This window comes from Vipera ursinii, assembly GCF_947247035.1.
Source record: "Vipera ursinii genome assembly, chromosome: 8".
NCBI lineage: Eukaryota > Metazoa > Chordata > Lepidosauria > Squamata > Viperidae > Vipera > Vipera ursinii.
The window spans coordinates 1,980,953-1,998,089 of NC_139519.1; the positions used below are offsets into that span (position 1 = coordinate 1,980,953).

At 53.3% G+C, this 17,137-nt stretch overlaps 1 protein-coding gene across 2 annotated transcripts in view; it reads left to right on the plus strand.

The window, feature by feature from the left end:
* Positions 1-17,137, plus strand: part of DMTN (dematin actin binding protein) — a 23,619-nt gene continuing 6,482 nt past the window's right edge. The window contains exons 1-3 of one of the 2 annotated variants that reach the window (XM_083368304.1): positions 1-167; positions 13,221-13,278; positions 16,438-16,512. In XM_083368304.1, coding sequence (XP_083224430.1) covers positions 13,261-13,278; positions 16,438-16,512 — 93 coding nt within the window. In that variant the 5' untranslated portion in view covers positions 1-167; positions 13,221-13,260. The remainder of the gene's footprint in view (positions 168-13,220; positions 13,279-16,437; positions 16,513-17,137) is intronic. The other variant, XM_083368303.1, reaches the window with a different exon arrangement.

Here is a 17,137-nt window from a genome sequence, read left to right on the forward strand (position 1 = left end):
CGGGGGCTCGGGCACAGGTTGCCGGGGACGACGGGGAGGCGGCGGCGGCGGCTCGGGCGCGTAGGTGACGGGCGCGGCGGCGGCGGCGAAGAGATGCTGGCCGCGGAGGGGATGGCGCCCCCAGGACGGAGCGTTCCGCCCGCCCGAGCCCCGCGGCTCCTGTGAAGGTAGGACTCGGAGGCGAGGGAGGCGGCGAGGGGCAGATCCCCTCCGGACGGACGGCGGGTTCCGGCGCTCGCCCAGGGCCGCTTGCCGAGAGCTCCCGGGTGCGGGGCGGGGGCCGGGCGAACGGGCCCGCGAGGGAGGCGCCCGGGGCGCGGGAAAGCCGTCCGCCTCCCGCGGGAGGAAACGGGCCTCGGAGCCGGCCTTCGCCGGGGGGAGGCGGCGTGAGGAGTTTATGCGGGGCTGCGGCCGGGGGAGCCGGGCTCGGGGCTGGCGAAAAGGGGCTGCGCTGGTCCTTGGCCAGCCCGACGCAGAACCGCCGGGCGAGCCCGCTGCCCGGCCCTCCCCTCCCTCGGCGCGCCCAGTCCTGCTTCGTCACGGCGCGCCTCGTCGCCCCTCGGCCCGCCCGCCCAGCCAGCCCAGCCGCGGAGCCGCGGGGGGCGGGCAGAGGGAGCGGCTCGGCCGGGCGCGCGTTTTGCCCGCTGCTCGGCGCGCCCCGTTCCCGCCTGGTCCTGCCGCGCTCGGCCGCCGCCGACTCCAGCGCCGCCGGTAAGTCGGGCCCCGCGCGGGTTGCGAAGGGGCGGGAGAAGGGCCGCGACACCTGCCGGCCTCGCTCGCCTCGCTTCTCGCGGCCAGGCCTTCCCGCGGGACAACCGACGGCCGACTGGCTGGTCTGCGGAGCCGCGCTCGGTGGGCTTCGGCGGAGCGCCTTCCCCGACGGAGTCCCTGCGGCGGCTCTCCGTTGTTCGGGCCGGGATGGCGGCGCCGGCCGGAGACTTCGCGCGACCTTTCCCCGCGTTCGCGCTGCGCTCTTCGGCCTTTCCCAGCCGGGCGAGGGCAGGGTGCCGGAGCAGGCGGCCCTGCAGGCCGAGAGGGCTGCTCTGGCCGACCTCGGAGACTCCCGTGGGCAGACCCGCCCTCGCTCGGCTGAAATGCCCTCGGCTGAGCCGTAACTGCCGCGAAGCAGCAGCGGGCCCGGCCCGGCCGCGCCTGCCCAGCGCTTCGGCGCGCTTAAAGCCGAGGGTAAGGTGGTGGGGGGAGCGCGCATGCGCCTGCCTTTGCGGCCGCGGGCAGCCGCCTGACCGGCTGCGTCGATCCGGTTCCCTGCTCTGCTCCGGCCACCCTCTCCGTTCTCCCCGCTGCTCCGCCGGCCTGTCACTGCCGGGCGCCGACTGCTCGCCACCGGGTCGGGAGGCAAGGCGCGCCGGCCCCTTCCGCGGTGAGCGCTACAACTGCCCAGGAGCGCGGCGCTGCTTTGGCTCGGCCGCCCCCAAACCCTCCCCCCCCCACACACACACGCAGAGGGGTGGAGGAAAGGCAGCCTCCGAGGGGGGCACGTTGCCGGGCTGCCCCAACGGCGCTGGTTCTGGGTCGTCCCCGCCCGCTTGGCTGCTGCCGTCTTTGGGCGGCTGGCCAGGTCCCCGTTGGCGCTGCTGCAGGGCTGGCTTTCTGCACTTGAAAAGCCTCCGCTGGCGTCTCTCTGGTTGTGCCAGTAAGGGAGGATGCTGGGCTGGCGCCCGATCAATTCCTGGGGCTGCATCCAACATTTTGACTTTTCTGTTTGATTGGTGGCAAGGGAAGCCCAAGGAGCTTTAGTGAAAATCTGTAACCGGAAAAATAAATCCACAATAGGTTATCCAAAGTATAGCCTGAAACTGGAAATATATTGTGGACTGTAGATGTAGACATTTCATGCAAAGCATTTAACAAAATATGGCACCACATGGGCTCAGCAAGTGAACTGTGAGCTGCTGGACATGAAGATGTTCAGCAAAATGCTGGTCAGTGGGTTCTCCACAAACTCGACCGGCACCTCTACATTAATATTAATGATTGATGGAGCGGGGGAAGGGATGCATATTAGATTTTGAGAGGAAACAAAATTGGATAATTTGAAGACAGCTAGACAGAAATAAACTGAAAACCATCTTGATAGGAGGGAAGTAATGAAATTGTGTTCAGTTAAATGAAAATACAGTACAGGATGGGGGGTACCTGGCTTGGTAACAGCTCCTTAAGTAGTTGGTTGACACTGATGTAGCTCTCTTAAAGAAATGTCAAACCTCCTTTCTCTTGTCCTAAAGTGAAAGATGCAGAATAGCACATTTATGTTACAGAATGATAGGCTGCAATGAAATGTCAGGAAAAAAGTGCATCCAAGAAAAAGAAAAGCCACTTTTCAGCAAAATCTACAAGACTAAGTGGTACAGAACCTTTGGAAATTGGGATTTTTGTAGTGATGTTTCTACCAAAATGACTTATTGCCACTGCACCCTTAGCGGCTTATCTGGAAACAGGTACAGGTTGTGTTGAGCCCTGGAGTCAAGCACAGAACCCCAAAATGGCCTCCTTCCCTACAGCCTCTTGGCTGGATCAAGAAAGAAAGATTCTTGCTGAAGGAGGACAGTTCCTATCACCTTTGCCATTGATCAGCTCTGGAGGTTCATGGGAATTGTTCCACCGAGGAGGAGGGAAGATTTGGGAGACAACATCATTGATCAATGCTAAATGATTAGAGTATGCAAGCTTGGGAGATGGCTAATATGCTTATGATTCTGGGTAATGATACAATAAAGAAGCCAGGATTGCAGGCCTAAAGAAATAATAGCTGATGTTCTTGTTTGCAAGAAGCTGGAGCAGACGGCCGCTTATCCCTACCAAGCAAAACCCACCCAATTCTCCTAGTAGTCAGGATGGAATTGCTGCCATTAAAAACTCCTTTAAGTAGGGAGGGGAAAAGTCTCTCTTCCCAAACCCCAATTGGGGGGAGATTTTCCACACTCCCTGAGCAAGTAACTGCCACAACAGGCTAGATGATTTAGCAAAAAATAAAACTAAGAAGGACCCAACCTGGGATTGACATGAAGATGCAAGGACGCTTCTTTTGGCACAGAGACATCACTGTTATGAATGCAGCATTTTCTTGGAGCCAGACAGAATCTTCTGATTTGGACAGGTATTTCAGGTAAGGCCTGCAGGCTGGTCTTCTCACGTTTGAACTCTTGCATCATAAGGCTTATGCCATGTTTCCATATACCCAACTGATGAAGCTGTCGAGGTGGCCAGACAGAAATACTATACTTTTTGTAATGCATTTTATTTTTATGCTTCATTCCATATTTAGCATCTAAACTCTAAAATAGTTTAGAATTACTGGTAATAAATTATTAGATACATGCTTACCCAGAGAAAATGTGTTTATACTCTAGCAGAGAAAATGTCTACCACAGGTCAAGAGTTTGGAGTTTTCACTTATCAGGATAGCTTCAGACAACTCAAGTGGACACGGAAGCTCCAAGACCCACAAAGATCACTTGGGGGTCAGGTAAGGAGAGGATTCACATGAAATTGCAGCATGTGGGGCTGCCTCAAAGCCCCCATGTGCTTCTGGGACCTCCCATCAGATACTTCTGCAGGAAGATACTCCTCACCATGGTCATCAACCCTCTTCAGATTATACACAGGCTCAATCCAATGGGGACTTGTTTACAGAATACCACCAAAGAAAAGAAAGTGTTTCAGTGGACTTCAGGGATGCAGGTGCCCCATGAAGCTTTGTCTGCTCCACTTCTCTGCCTTCTAATCCTGGTGCTCAGAGGGCTTAACGTGGGCCACTCACGCCTCTACTTTTCTTCCCCTTTGGCAGTTGCTGAATCATCGGCTGCACAGCCCAGCAGCAACAGCTCCCTGAAGTCACAGAGCCCAAGGCTCTCCCAGAGCAACGAGATTCAGCAACAGAAAGTGAATCCTTCACTGGTGACAGGGGAGCCGGCAAATAAGACACGAACAACCAACAGTTGTTTGTGGCCAACTAAATTTACATAACACTTGGGGAGAGGCATTCCAGGACTATGTGCAGTTGTATCATCTGCAGATTTAGTGGGTCACTAAAGCTTAGATCGCTGGAAATAGCTTTCTGGTTTCTACTCTGAGGCCTGGAATGGCCTCTTCCGGACATTATCCCTAGGTTTAAAATTGTGCAAAATAATGCCGTTGCAAGGAATGCAGCTCAAATCCTTGAGGTACAACAAGCAAGAAGAGGCTGGGGAGAGCATCCTGGGATGAAAATGTCTGGCATGTGCAGCCGAGTGGGGGGACGGCTGGCCAGAGTGTCATTCGTGGACTGTTCAGGCCTGACTTGCCCTCTGCCTGGAGAAGCCCTCCTTCCCACCTGCGGCAGCTCCTCCTCGTCTGCCTGCAGGGCAGCTTCCGGGGTGCAACTGCAGAGGCTCTCATTGACTCAAGTGGACTTGACTGAAGAAGAGGAGAGGAGGCAGCAGCTGCTCGCCCAGCAAGAAATCCATGCTGCGGACTTAAGCTGAAATCAATGCACAGATACAGCCTTTTAAAACAGAATGTATTTAAGCTACAATCTTTTAACAGAGATGACTGTTCCGAATTGCTTACACTGATTAAGCAAAGTCATTCTTCTATTCATACTACACACTGAGGAAGAACTACATCTTTTCGGCTGGAGTCTTTTCCTGCCTGGAAGCCCTCAGTTTTAAAGCTGCCTTTGGAAGAACTCTCTGGTTGGGACTTGGCCCCTTGCTGGAGGCCTGGTGGGTGGCTGGATCCCCCCCTATGGGAAGAGAAGTCTCCCCGTTTCCTCCCCCTGGATGGTGAGGCAGATGCTCCAGAACCTCCCTCCTTTGATGCAATCAGAAATTCATGCTCCCCTTATTTATACATGGATTGTTTCTGTATTTATAACTGAAGTGAAAACAGGCTGTCCACAACATAGTTGTTTTCTGACAACAACAGCTGGACAGGTATAGATGATGGTTTAAATCTTTAATAAGTCAATGGTGATGGACATTTAAGCTGTTTCAAGTCTTTGGTCATCCCAAATGGAGTGGGGGACAATCTCCTCACAGGAAAGACTGGAGGTTCGCAGTCCAAGAAAATCTTTTACAGTTGCTCGATCGGTTTGTCGGTTGTTGGAATTCCTTGTTTCTTTGTACTGTCCCTTGTGAACATTTCCCTGAAGGGGATGCTTCCACTGGGGCAAAAGAGGAGGAGGAAGAGAAGGGAAGGAGAAAGGGGGGCTTGGCTTATGGACAGAAGCCTACTCTCACTTTTCCCTGCAGCTTTGGGATGATAACCGCTACACTGGGGGCTCTCTTGGAAAGCTGTGGGCGCAGGCAGGCTTTGTAATCACCATCCTGGCATAGAAAAACCATTATGTTTAGAATAAAAATGGGGGCAGGACAGCTGCTCAGCATGTTTTAAAGATAACGTGGGAACGCTGAGTGGCAGGAAGGGAGGGAGGGGGCCAGGAAGGGAATGAGCCTGCGCAGCCCCAGCTGCATTTGGCCCGCTGCCGAACGCCCTCGCTCTTCTGCCGGCTTCGTTCCCCCCGCCCGCCCGCCCAGGTTTCTCCTGTCTGGGCAGCGGGAGGCATTCGGCCGACGCGTGAACTGCCACGGCCCGCGACAGGCAGCTTCGCCCGGCGGCTCGCCGGAGGTGGCCCCGCTTCTTCCGCGCCCAGCGGGCGGGCGGGCGGGCTCCGGAGCCGTGCTACTCGCCCGCCGGGGCTCCTGGGAGGCGGGCCAGGCGGAGGAGCGCGGCCCCGGCGAGACCGGCCCCTGAAGGCAGCGGCCCCCCTTATCTGCGCGCCCCACGCAGGCCGGATCGGAGGAGCTGCTGCCGGCGGCTGATACGGGCGGGGCCCCTGCTGGGCGGCCCCGATAAGTGCGCCGGAGAAGGACTCGCTTCGCCCAGAGGCAGCGCCCCCCCCGGAGCTTTCCCGAGGAGGCGCTCCGAAGCGGGCCTGGCTCGTCTGCCTCCCAGCCGGCCGGGAGCCTCGTCCGAGCAGCCTCCGTTCGGGGGAAGGGGGTCTCCCGAGGCTGTGCCGGCCGCGTCTGCTCGGGGTCTCCGCTCGGGGCGGGGCGGGGGCTCCGGCCAAGCGTCTTGGGGGGCGCCGCCTTGCGCGGCTTCGCTCCCGGGCAGAGGGAAGCGGAGGGGGGGCCGGGCCGGGCCGCGGCTCCGGGCTAGTGACGGGAAGCTGCTCCTGGTTATGTCAGGGCGGCGTTCGCAGCGGCAACGAGCCGCGGTTCGGGTTTGGGCCGTCTTCTCCCAGCTGACCTTCCAGAACAGCCCCGTGGGAAGAGCTCGGGAGGAGCCCCTGCGCCGAGTGGCAGCGTTTTCCTGTGGTGGTTCCAGCAATATGGGAGCTGCCCTTTGAGGCCTTCCTGACAGAATCCAGAGCTGAATTGTTCCAAGTCTCATCTTGCAGAATACGGAATTACAGTTGGAGGGAGCTTGGAGGTCTTCTAGTCCAACCCCCTGCTAGACCATTCCAGACAAATGGCTGTCTGTATCTTCTTGAATCACCCACAACATCTGAAGGCAACCCATTCCAATGATTAATTGTTCTCACTGTCAGGAAATTTCTCCTTAGTTCTAATCTAGGCTACTTCTTTCCTTGATTAGTTTCCATCCATTGCTTTTTGTTCTGCCTTCAAGAGAATAACAACCCCATCTTGTCTGTGGCAGCCCCTCATATTTGAATGTTGATATCATGTCACTTCTAGTCCTAGACTAGACCTATTTCTGCAACCCTTCTTCATATGCGTTGTCCTCCAGTCCCCAATCGTCTCCGACGCTGTTCTCTGCACTCTTTCCAGAGTCTCAACATCTTTTTTGTATCACGATCAGAACTGGATGCAGTATTCCAAATGTCATCTTATCAAAGCAGTATATAGCAGTATTAGTACTTCATGTGATCTTGATGCTGTCCTAGGATTGCATTGGCTTTTGGCAGCTGCAGCACACTTAAGTGATTGTCACTAGGACTCTGATTCCTCTCAAGTTGCTGCTGTTGCATCTTTTTAGTGTTGGCAGATTTCCATTTGATGGGGGGAGTATAGTGACATTGGTGGTTATTTGTCTTTAGCTTGCACGTTTTGATTTTTTTTTACAAGCCACCATGACTCTGCAGGAAGTTGGCAGCATAGAAATTTAATAAATAACCTGGCACCACATTTACAAAGCCACAGAAATAAGAGCTAGGCATAAACCTTAAAAGATCACCCTGATTTTAAGGTTCTTAGTTGATATGTTCAAAAGGCGGCTTGATCTGCTCTGGTACTCCTGGGGCTTTGGCTAAGCCTTGTGCTAAGGTGAGTAGTGCAACAAGAAAATGCCCCCCTCCTCATTGTACTCGTGGGTACAGTATGTGCTCTGCCTCCAAGGGCATGTTCAAGCTGGAGAAGGCCGCGGGGGAATTAGGTGTCTAAGCAGAGAATGTACATGGTATCCAAGTATCTAAGCACACAGTTTGGGCTCCAGCATCCCCTACCTCCTCCGAGCACAAGACATTTGATGCGAAAGCAAACCCTGTTTGTTTTGGGTTGCAAATGCAGGGTGAATAGTGAGAGACGAGGCCCACCTCCCTGGCAGAAGGCCAAGCCCCCCTCTCCTCCAGCCATTGGCACATCAATGCCGGTGCTCACAGGGCGCTCTGAGAGGGACCAGGTCAACTTGCACAGGCTGCCTTGGAGCCCTGGGCAGCTGCTCGGAAGGCTGTTGGACTTCAGCATTGCCCACACCTCCCTTTGGCTGCATCTCCAGACACCGAAGTTCAAGGTTAAGGGCCTTCCTGTGTGAACGGGAGCACCAACACAGGAAGGATGGAAACTCACCATGATTTGATTAGATCTTTTTCCAGCTTTGGGTACAGTCTTACTCCAGATGCCAAAATTAGTGCCCCAGTGGCCTGCCATTTTGAAGCAAAAGCAATCCTCTTGGTGTGATGCAACCCCCCAAAAAACCCCTCCTGCAGCAATGGGGGGGGGGGTCTGCCCCACCTAATTAATCCCACAAGCTAGTTTATTTGGATCATTGCCATGCCCTTCTACCAAAGGGCAAACACATTTCTAGCTTTAAAGTATTGTATTTATATAATTAAGCATATTTTTAAAGCTACTTGTCTCCAGATGACCCTGGGTGGCTATTAAAAATAAGAGGATCAAAGAAAACAAGCCTGTCCGCTAAAGATTAACTTGGTTAACTCAGTCTCCTCAAGGAGGCTGGTGCAGAGAGCAACCCTTTGAGTGGCGCTGACCAGGCACACTGACCAGTTCACACTGACCCAGCAAAGGGAGTTTTGTAGCTGCAACACCTGCTGGTCCAGAAGAGGGAACATCTAAATGACCGCCTGTTGCCCCTGGGAAGGAACTAGCTGGTGTTGCCACTTGAGACCTCTGCAGAGCCCCCATATGAGGCAGTGGCTGCTGGCCAAACCCTCTGGGGAACAAAGGGTGGTCCTCCTCACAGGCCAGCAGCCCACCCGGCTGTGCTATGGAAAGGCAAGCTCAGCTGCCAGATGCCCGGTCAGGCAATGCCGCCTTACCTGGTGCTCTTCATATTCCCTACTGCCTGTGGACCAGGCTTTGGGGGAGGAGCAGTGCCCCCCTCTGTTCGGTGTGGGCTTCAGCTGCACCCCAAAGACAGACCCATGGCACCCCAACTGCAGCAGGGTGAGAGGGGCAAAGTCCCTCTTCGTCCTTCTTCTGCCTTTGCTCCTACAAGGGCTCAGCAACAGGCTGGTTGTGGGATCCGGCTTGGGGAAGCCTTTTCACCCGGATCAGCCAGGCTTTGGAGCAAGGCTCCCTTCCTCTCCCCAGGCAACGCTCCTGGCTTCCTTGTTCAGCCTCAGCAAGTACAGAGATGGACCCGATCCCTGATGCACGGGCTGCGATCCAGAAAACGTACAGGGTTGTTCAGCACCCAAACACTTTTCTTGATTCTACTACTTTGATGCTAATTTCTTATAATTCTTGAAGGATTACAGGTGGTCGCTTGCTGTCAGAGGTCAAAAATTCTGAATTTACATCTAGGGCGAAATAGGGAAGATGGGAGCAAAGCTTGAGGGCTACTTTAAAGAACTCTGCAGGCTCCATCTGCTCATAGAAAAGGACTGTTGGGGGGGCACCCTTTAGCTTTCTCCTTCCGGAGTCCGCGCCCCGCTTGCTCTGTTCCAAAGAATCCCGAAGGGATAAGCGACTCCACCTAACAGCGCTGCCAGCTTTATTATTTTTCGCAAGTGGCGCCGCCTTAAGTCAACAACCCGGCATCAGACAGGCGGCACCCGGGGAGGAGGATCGGCGCTTCTCCCTCGGCGTTTCGCTTCGGTGGAAGCAGCAAGATTAGGGCGGGGGGGGGGGCGGAGAGAAAGCAAGAGCTGATCGAGGAAGGCGAGGCCGGGAGCCCTGCTCCGTGCGCGGGGGGGGGGGGGTTCCCAGAGGGAGAGATCCATTGCTCGGGAGCGCTTTGTGGCAACGGCCCCGACGCCTCCCCCTCGGGGCTGCCGCAGCGCCGTCCCTTTGCAGGAGCCGCAGCTGCTCCGTTGCCAGGATTGCCTCCGGAGCCCTCCCCGGCCTGCGCCGCGTCCCGCAAAGGTCACTTAACCCTTTGCAGCAGGAGCCAAGCAGCCCAGCCAATCGGCGGGGGGGGGACCACAGGCCCCATCAGCCGTGTGCCGGGGGGGGCTGCCGAGCTCCCGGTGGGGTCTGGGGGAAGAGCAGCAGCCGCTGGGCCAGGCTGAGGAGAAGGCGCTCAGAGCTGGGGTTTCCTGCTCGTGTGCTGAGTTGTCAGCACAGCCTGGGAAACATTTGTCCCTTCCCCGTTTCTCTCCCCCTTTCCCTCCAGGAAGGGAATCTCTGCCCTCCAACACAGACAAGTTCTCCAGCCGCAGAAGCCATGGAGGGCAGGCCGAGAGAGAGGCTGAAGGGCTGCGGAGACCCTGGGAACCGGCTGATGTACAAGGTCTCCCTGCTTCTCCCCGGAGTGGTTCTCTTTCATTGTTAAAACTGGGAACCCCCCCCCCCGCCCCCTTGCCCACCTCCCCAGCCTCCCATCAGCTCATCCCCCCAGGCGCAAGGCTCCGGGAGGGTTGCGGGGTCTCCCAGCTGGGCCTGGCTGAGGAGTTGCCCTCCGGAGGGTCGGTGGGAAGTGGGGCCCTGAGCAGGCCCCGTGCGCCTCTAGGGATGCCTTTTCCTTTAGTGTGCATGCACAATGCCTTCTGAGTTCTGGATCGTGCTGTATGTGAGAATATTTCACTGGCTGAGGAGAGATTTCCTGTTGTCTTCCTTGGTCACGCTCTGGAGAATTACCAGTGATTGACTGGGGGTGGGGGCAGATCCTGCTGGCCCTTTCAAGTGCGCTGGGGAAAACTAACTTCTATCTTATTTTCTTAGTTCCGCATTTTGACCTGGCTCTCCAAGGAAGGGTTCAAACACAGAGAGCTTGTAGCTTGAAACCCCAGGCAAGTTGAGTGGGGGCTGGGGGGGCATTCTGGTTCTGAGTGGATAGAAAAGATTCTTTATTGGCCAAGTGTGGTTGGATACACAAGAAATTTGTCTGATGTGCATAAGCTCTCAGTGTAGATACAAGTAATAAATAAATAAATAAATAAATAAATAAATAAATAAATAAATAAATAAATCATAAACAACAAAAATACATTCATCATAAATCAGACATGTCAAACACAAGGCCCGGGGGCCGGATCCAGCCCGCAAAGTGGTTTCATGTGGCCCGCAAAGCCATCCTGGAAACAGTGAAGGAACGGCCCCCACTGCCTTGGCCCTGGCCCAGAGACCCTCCTTCTGCCAGAGACCCTCAGATCTGTCCCACTCCTGCCCAGGCCCCCCCATTGGCACCCTTGATGCCAACGATGTAGAGCTGGCCACACCCACCCAGTAGGCCATACGCACTCTAGCCACGCCCACCCAGTAGGCCACACCCACCCAGCCCCTTGAGGGCAACTGCAATGCTGATCTGGCCCTCAATGAAATTGAGTTTGACACCCCTGTCATAAATCATAAGATGCAACACAGTGATAGTTATAGAATACTGAATAAGCAATCAGCATAAATCATACTATGATACTAAATAAAACAATATAAATCATAAGATACAAGCAACAAACATAGTCATAAGAAGATAAGGAGATAGGTAACAAGAAAGATGGGTAGAATAATAGTAATACAGACTTACTAGGTAGTTCAACCATGTTTTGGGGAATTAGTTTTTTAGCAGAGTGATGGTTCGGGAGGAGGGGGGGAACTGTCCTTGTGTCTGGTGGTTTTGGCGTGCAATGCCCTATAGCGGCGTCCTGAGGGGACGAATTGAAGCAGTCCATGTCCAGGATGTGAGGGGTCTGCAGATATTTTCACAGCCCTCTTTCTGACTCCTGCAGCATGCAGGTCCTCGATGGAAGGCAGGGCGGTAGCAATTGTTTTTTCTGCAGTTCTAACTATCCGTTGAAGTCTGTGTCTGTCTTGCTTGGTCGCTGTGCCAAACCAGACAGTTATAGAGGAGCAAATGACAGGCCCAGTAATTCCTCTGTCCAACTGTCTCAGCAGCTCCTTGGGATGAATGAAGTGCAGAGCCATATTAACAGCATCATCTGCCAATCTATTTGCTCAGTAGGCAAATTGCAAGGGGGTGTAACAGCAGATCCGTGATGGTTTTCAGGTGGGCCAGCGCTAACCTTTCAAGGGTTTTCATAACTACAGATGTCAGAGCAACCGGTGGGCAGTCATTCAGTTCTTTGATGGAGGGTTTCTTTGGCACTGGGATGATAAGTAGAGCACTTGAAGCAACAAGCAGCATAGCCCATCTCTAGTGATTTATTAAAGATGCGGGTGGAGACGGGGGAGGGCAATTGGTGTCAGCACAAGCTTTCAATCAAGAAGGGGTTACCTTGTCTGGGCCTGGTACTTTTCCAGGCTTTTGTCTGTGAAATAGACCTTGCACATCATTTTCTGTGATCACCAGAGGTGGGGGGAGGGGAGGGGGAGGGGGTCAGTTGCAGGAGGTTTGGCTGTTGTATCTGAGGTGGGGGAGGTGGGGGAGAGAGGTGACAGTGGTTTCCTCTCAAACCTACAGTAAAATACATTCAGGTTATCTGCCAGTTGTTGATTCCCTTCGGCACGGAGAGGAGGTTTGCTGTAACCAGTGATATTTTTGAGAGTTTTCCACATATTTTCTGGTTCATTTGTTGAGAGCCGATTCCTTAGCTTTTCAGAGCAGCTTCTTTTTTCCTGCTCCGCTCCCCCTTGTTAATACACTCCTGGCCCGATTGTACCGCATTCTGTCTCCTTTCCTGTAGGCTTCCTCTTTGGCACGAGGTAGCTGCTTGAGTTTAGCTGTGAACCAAGGCTTGTTGTTACTGTATATTTGCAGGTTTCTGGTTGGCACACATCGGTCTTCACAAAAGCTAACATATGATGTTACGGCATCTGTGAGCTCATCCAAGTCTGCAGAGGTCTCTTCGAAAACATTCCAACCTGTGCAATCACGGCAAGCCTGGAGCTTTAGCTTTGCCTCCTCAGTCCAAGACTTCACTCATTTAATTGTTGGTTTTGTGGTTTTAACCCTTCGTCTATAAACTGGTACATGGTACGATGATCAGAGTGTCCCACAGCTGCTTGTGGCAAAGAGCAGTAAGCATTTTTTAGTGTTGTGTAGCAGTGGTCTAAAGTATTCTTGCCTCTAGTGAGACAGTTGATGTGCTGGAAGTATCTTGCTAGCTCTTGGTTTAGGTTAGCACAGTTGAAATCTCCTAACACAATGAGGAGTGAATCTGGGTATTTTTCTCCAGCCCACGTAATCTGGTCAGCTAGAGTTCGTAATGCATTGTTTATGCAAGCTTTTGGCGAAACATACACTGCAAATAGGAGGAATGAGGAGAATTCTTGTGGAGAATAAAATGGTTTGCAGTTGATAATTAATGACTCTAAGTCCACATCACAGAATTTCTTTAGTGTAATTACATTTTTGCACCATCGGCTGTTGATATAAAAGCAGGGACCCCCTCCTTTTTACCAGATGTTAAATAAGGGCTCCTTGTGAAGATGCTGCATTGTGAAGATGTTCCATTGCACAAGTGGGAAAAGGCTCCCCCCTCCCCCCGGATTACAGCCGCAGCCTGGCCCAGGTGGAGGGCCCTTTCCGGGGCTGCAATCTGCCAACACACACACACACACACACCCCTCTCCTCTGAGCATCCCTCTGTTAAACTCACTGTCTCCTTTTTTCCCCTTCAGAATTCGCCGAGTGAGCTGAGGCTGCCAACGTGGAGGCTGAATGGAAAAGTTGAAGAAGGTGACTTCTCGGGGGTGGGGGGATTGTTTGTTCAGCAGTTTGGAAAACGTGTCCAGTATTTCTTTCTGAAGGTCCTTGGTGCTCTCTGAGTTTGGTGGGTTTTTTGCAAACATTTCATTATCAAACTAGGCAACATCATTAGTCCTAGTAGGGGGCACTCATGAGCAAACCCCACTCCCTTCTAGGTAGCACTGATGTTACTTTATTTGAGTAATAAAACGTCTGAAAGGAAACAACCCAGCTCAGAGAACCACCAGGGAGCCTGAGCTACAAACATTCTCCTTTATGGCTACTCCTTTCTGCCCAGAGTTATTTGTAGCAATGCAGCCAAGGGGTCCACAGGAAGCAGAGGAGGCACTAGCACCACCAGTAAGTGGCTGTTGCAAGATTTCCATCTTCCTCACAGCTCAGACAGAAACGAAAAGGGACGTGATAGCAGTCTTTCAGTACTTCAGAATATAGAGCTGGAAGGGACCTTGGAGGTCTTCTAGTCCAGCCCCCAGCTTGAGCAGGAGAACCTATACCATTTCAGACAAGTGACTGACTAGTCTCTTCTTAAAAACCTCCAGTGATGGAGCACCCACGATTTCTGAAGGCAAGCTTGTTCCAGTGGTTAATTGTCCTCGCTGTCAGGAAGTTTCTCCTTAATTCCAGGTTGCTTCTCTCTTTGATCAGTTTCCAACCATTGTATCTTGTCCTGCCTTCAGGTGCTTTGCAGAATAGTTTGACCCCCTCCTCTTTGTGGCAGCCCCTGAGATATTGGAACACTGCTATCATGTCACCCGTTTCTTCTTTTCTTTAGACTAGCCAGACCCAAGTCCCGCAGCCGTTCTCCAGGCCTTTGGTCATTTTAGTTGCTCTCCTTTCTCTCTCTCACAAAGAGGGGATTGGGTTATTCTCTAAGGCACATGAAGGCAAGACATGAAGCTTGTTAACAAGAGAGCCAGCGAGAGAAGTAAAGAGAAATGTTCCAACAGTAAGAGCAATCCATGAGTCGGACAGTTTACCTCTGGAAGTTGAGGGTGCTCCATTGCCGAAAGTTTCCAAGAACAGAGTGAACAGCCATTTGGCTGGAATGGAATAAGGTCTCCTGCCTTGAGCAGGGAGTTGGACTAGAAGACCTCTGAGGTCCCTTCTATGGCCTGTGTTCTTCTTTCGTCTTTTTCTGTGTCTGCCTCCCCATCATAGCCCACATGGGCTACAAAATGCTGTCAGATGCAGAGCTCTGCTTTAATAAAGTATGCTCAAAACATATTTTATTGTAAGCTTGCCAAGAGATATTTCTCGTGAGATGGGCGATTATATAAATTTAATAGCTAAATAAACAAACCACAGACCTGAAACACACAGACCTTCATCTAAGCAGATACTCACCAATCCCCATTTAGATTTGTTCTTGGAGCGCTCTGATCATCCCCCAGGTTCATTCAGGATGCCCAATACCCCCTGCCCCACCGCTTGCTTTCCTGATCTCTGGAAGGTCCTGTCTCTGGATCAGCCATCCTGGGTCTGGCTCAGCAGGTCACTGGAGTGCGGCACAGTACACCCGTTCGGGCACCAAACTCCTCGGCAGCCATCTCTGGCCTGAGGTAGCAGGACCAACTGGGCCCTCCCTCCTTTTCTGCTTCTTTGGGGAGATAACGCAAATGGGGGCACGAAGAGAGAGAGAGAGAGAGAGACTCACCATCCTAGATATGTTCAGGTGGCGTCCTCCCCTTGCCTGCTGCAAGCCTGAAAGGGACAGTAGCAAAACCTGAACAGGAGCAACAGCTCCATCCAGCAGGGTTAAATGGGCACAATTGAGGCAGGAGGAAGATTCCCAGTTGGAGCAATGCGATTGGCAGTGAAAGGTGCATAAGTGCTCCCCAGGTGTCTGAGATGGGCAGCACCACTGGGGAAATGAGATTTCCGGTCTGACCAGCGCCAGGGCACTGGGCCATTTGAACGGCCAGCCATTTGGCTTCCATCAGCTTCCTCAGAAAATAGGTTCACCACAATCGTCTTTTTTCTCCTTGGCCCACCCCAAAATGTGTCCCTTTTCTAGAGGAACCTTTGAGTTTATTTATTTATTTATTTGGATTTATATACCGCCCCTCTCCGAAGGGACTCGGGGCGGTGTACAAGGTAATTAAAACACTATAAACAACACATAATGTATAAAAAATAAAATGAGATTAAATCAGATAGCCCTAAACAATAAACACATGCTAAAATTTAAAATTTTTAAAATTTAAGATCTAAAATCCCAGTCCCTCAGTCCAGGCAGGCAAGTTCAAATAGCCAAGTCTTCAGGTTGCGGCGAAACGAGCGAAGGTCGGGAGCCATCCGGAGCTCAACCGGAAGCTGATTCCAGAGGGCAGGTGCGCCCACAGAGAATGCTCTCCCCCTGGGGGCTGCCAGTCGACATTCCCTGACCGATGGCACCCTGAGGAGGCCCTCTTTGTGGGAGCGCATGGGACGATGGGAAGTTAACACCGGTAAAAGGTGCTCCCATGCCATTTAGGGCCTTATAGGTCATCACCAGCACCTTGAATCTCACCCGGAAGACAACTGGAAGCCAATGCAGCTCGCGGAGCAGAAGAGACCCCCATCACAACTCGTGTGGCCGCATTCTGCACCAGCTGAAGCCTCCGAGTGGTCCTCAAGGGCAGCCCCATGTAGAGAGCGTTGCAGTAGTCCAAACGGGAGGTCACGAGCGCATGAGTGACTGTGCGTAGGGCATCTCGGTCCAGATAGGGTTGCAACTGGCGCACCAGGCGAACCTGGGCAAAAGCCCCCCTGGTCACAGCTCCTATATGATCTTCAAAATTGAGCTGTGAATCGAGGACACCCAAGTTGCGAGCCCTATCAACGGGGGGGGGGTAACACCTCACCCCCTATAGATAAAGATGGAGTTCAGGAGGCTGCACCCCCAGATTGCACTGCAAACATGTCGGCAAAGAAATCCAGGTGTTTGATTGGGGGGTGGGGGAGGAAATAAAGGATGGGGCGAATATGTGCATCCTGTAAGCAGCTCTCCCCCCCTCACAAAAGAGTACAGGGCACTTTGACCTCCCACCAAGGGGGCTGATTGCCCTCAGGCCTGCTCCTGAAGGAGGCCAAAGGCAGCGAGAGGCCTGCTTGAGCCTTCCTGATTAGCCGCCTCCTTTTTCCTTGCAGCATCTGACTTCCCCAAGGAGCATCGTTGTCTCGGCTCGGGGCTCAGCGGTCCCCGGATCTCCCTCCAGCATCGTGGTGAGAGCCTGCAGATGCCTTGAGTCCACTTCTCCTGCTTTGAGCAAACTATGGCCAGCTTAAAAACAGAACTAGGAGAGCAGAGGGCGAAGGAAGGGGCTCTGTGGAGGGAGCAGAGAAAATGGCTTTTTCTTACCAAAGTTTGAGGGAAGAAAGCTGCTCTTGGAGGGAGGGATGAGCCAGGAAGGGCCCGTGCCCCAGATACAGCGGCTCTGAGGGAGGGGCAAAAGAGCATGGGGGAGCCAGAGGGGATACTGGGACCTTCGGATAAAGGAAGCCGGGGGGGGGGGGAGTTGAAGCACAGGAGTCCAATGAGGCTCGGGTGCTTCAGCATCTCACAGACTCATCTGGCCCTCAAGGCATATTCCAGTCCTTCTGAAAGCTTTTGCTTCTCAAGGAGGAAATTTGGTGTCTTTGTGAGGAGTTGGGATCCCAGGACTGGCTTTGTGCCCATGGTAGGTCTCGAACTCGTTTCCCTGCTTTCCTTAGCCACTTGATCAAACCGGGACTCCCAACGTTGGGGAGGTGCTATACAGTCTTGGCTCTGGCTTGTGCTCCCTAAGTCCCAACAGAATGGGGGCAGCTTCCCGGGGTGTGTGTGTCCCAATCTAGGCACCTTGCTTTT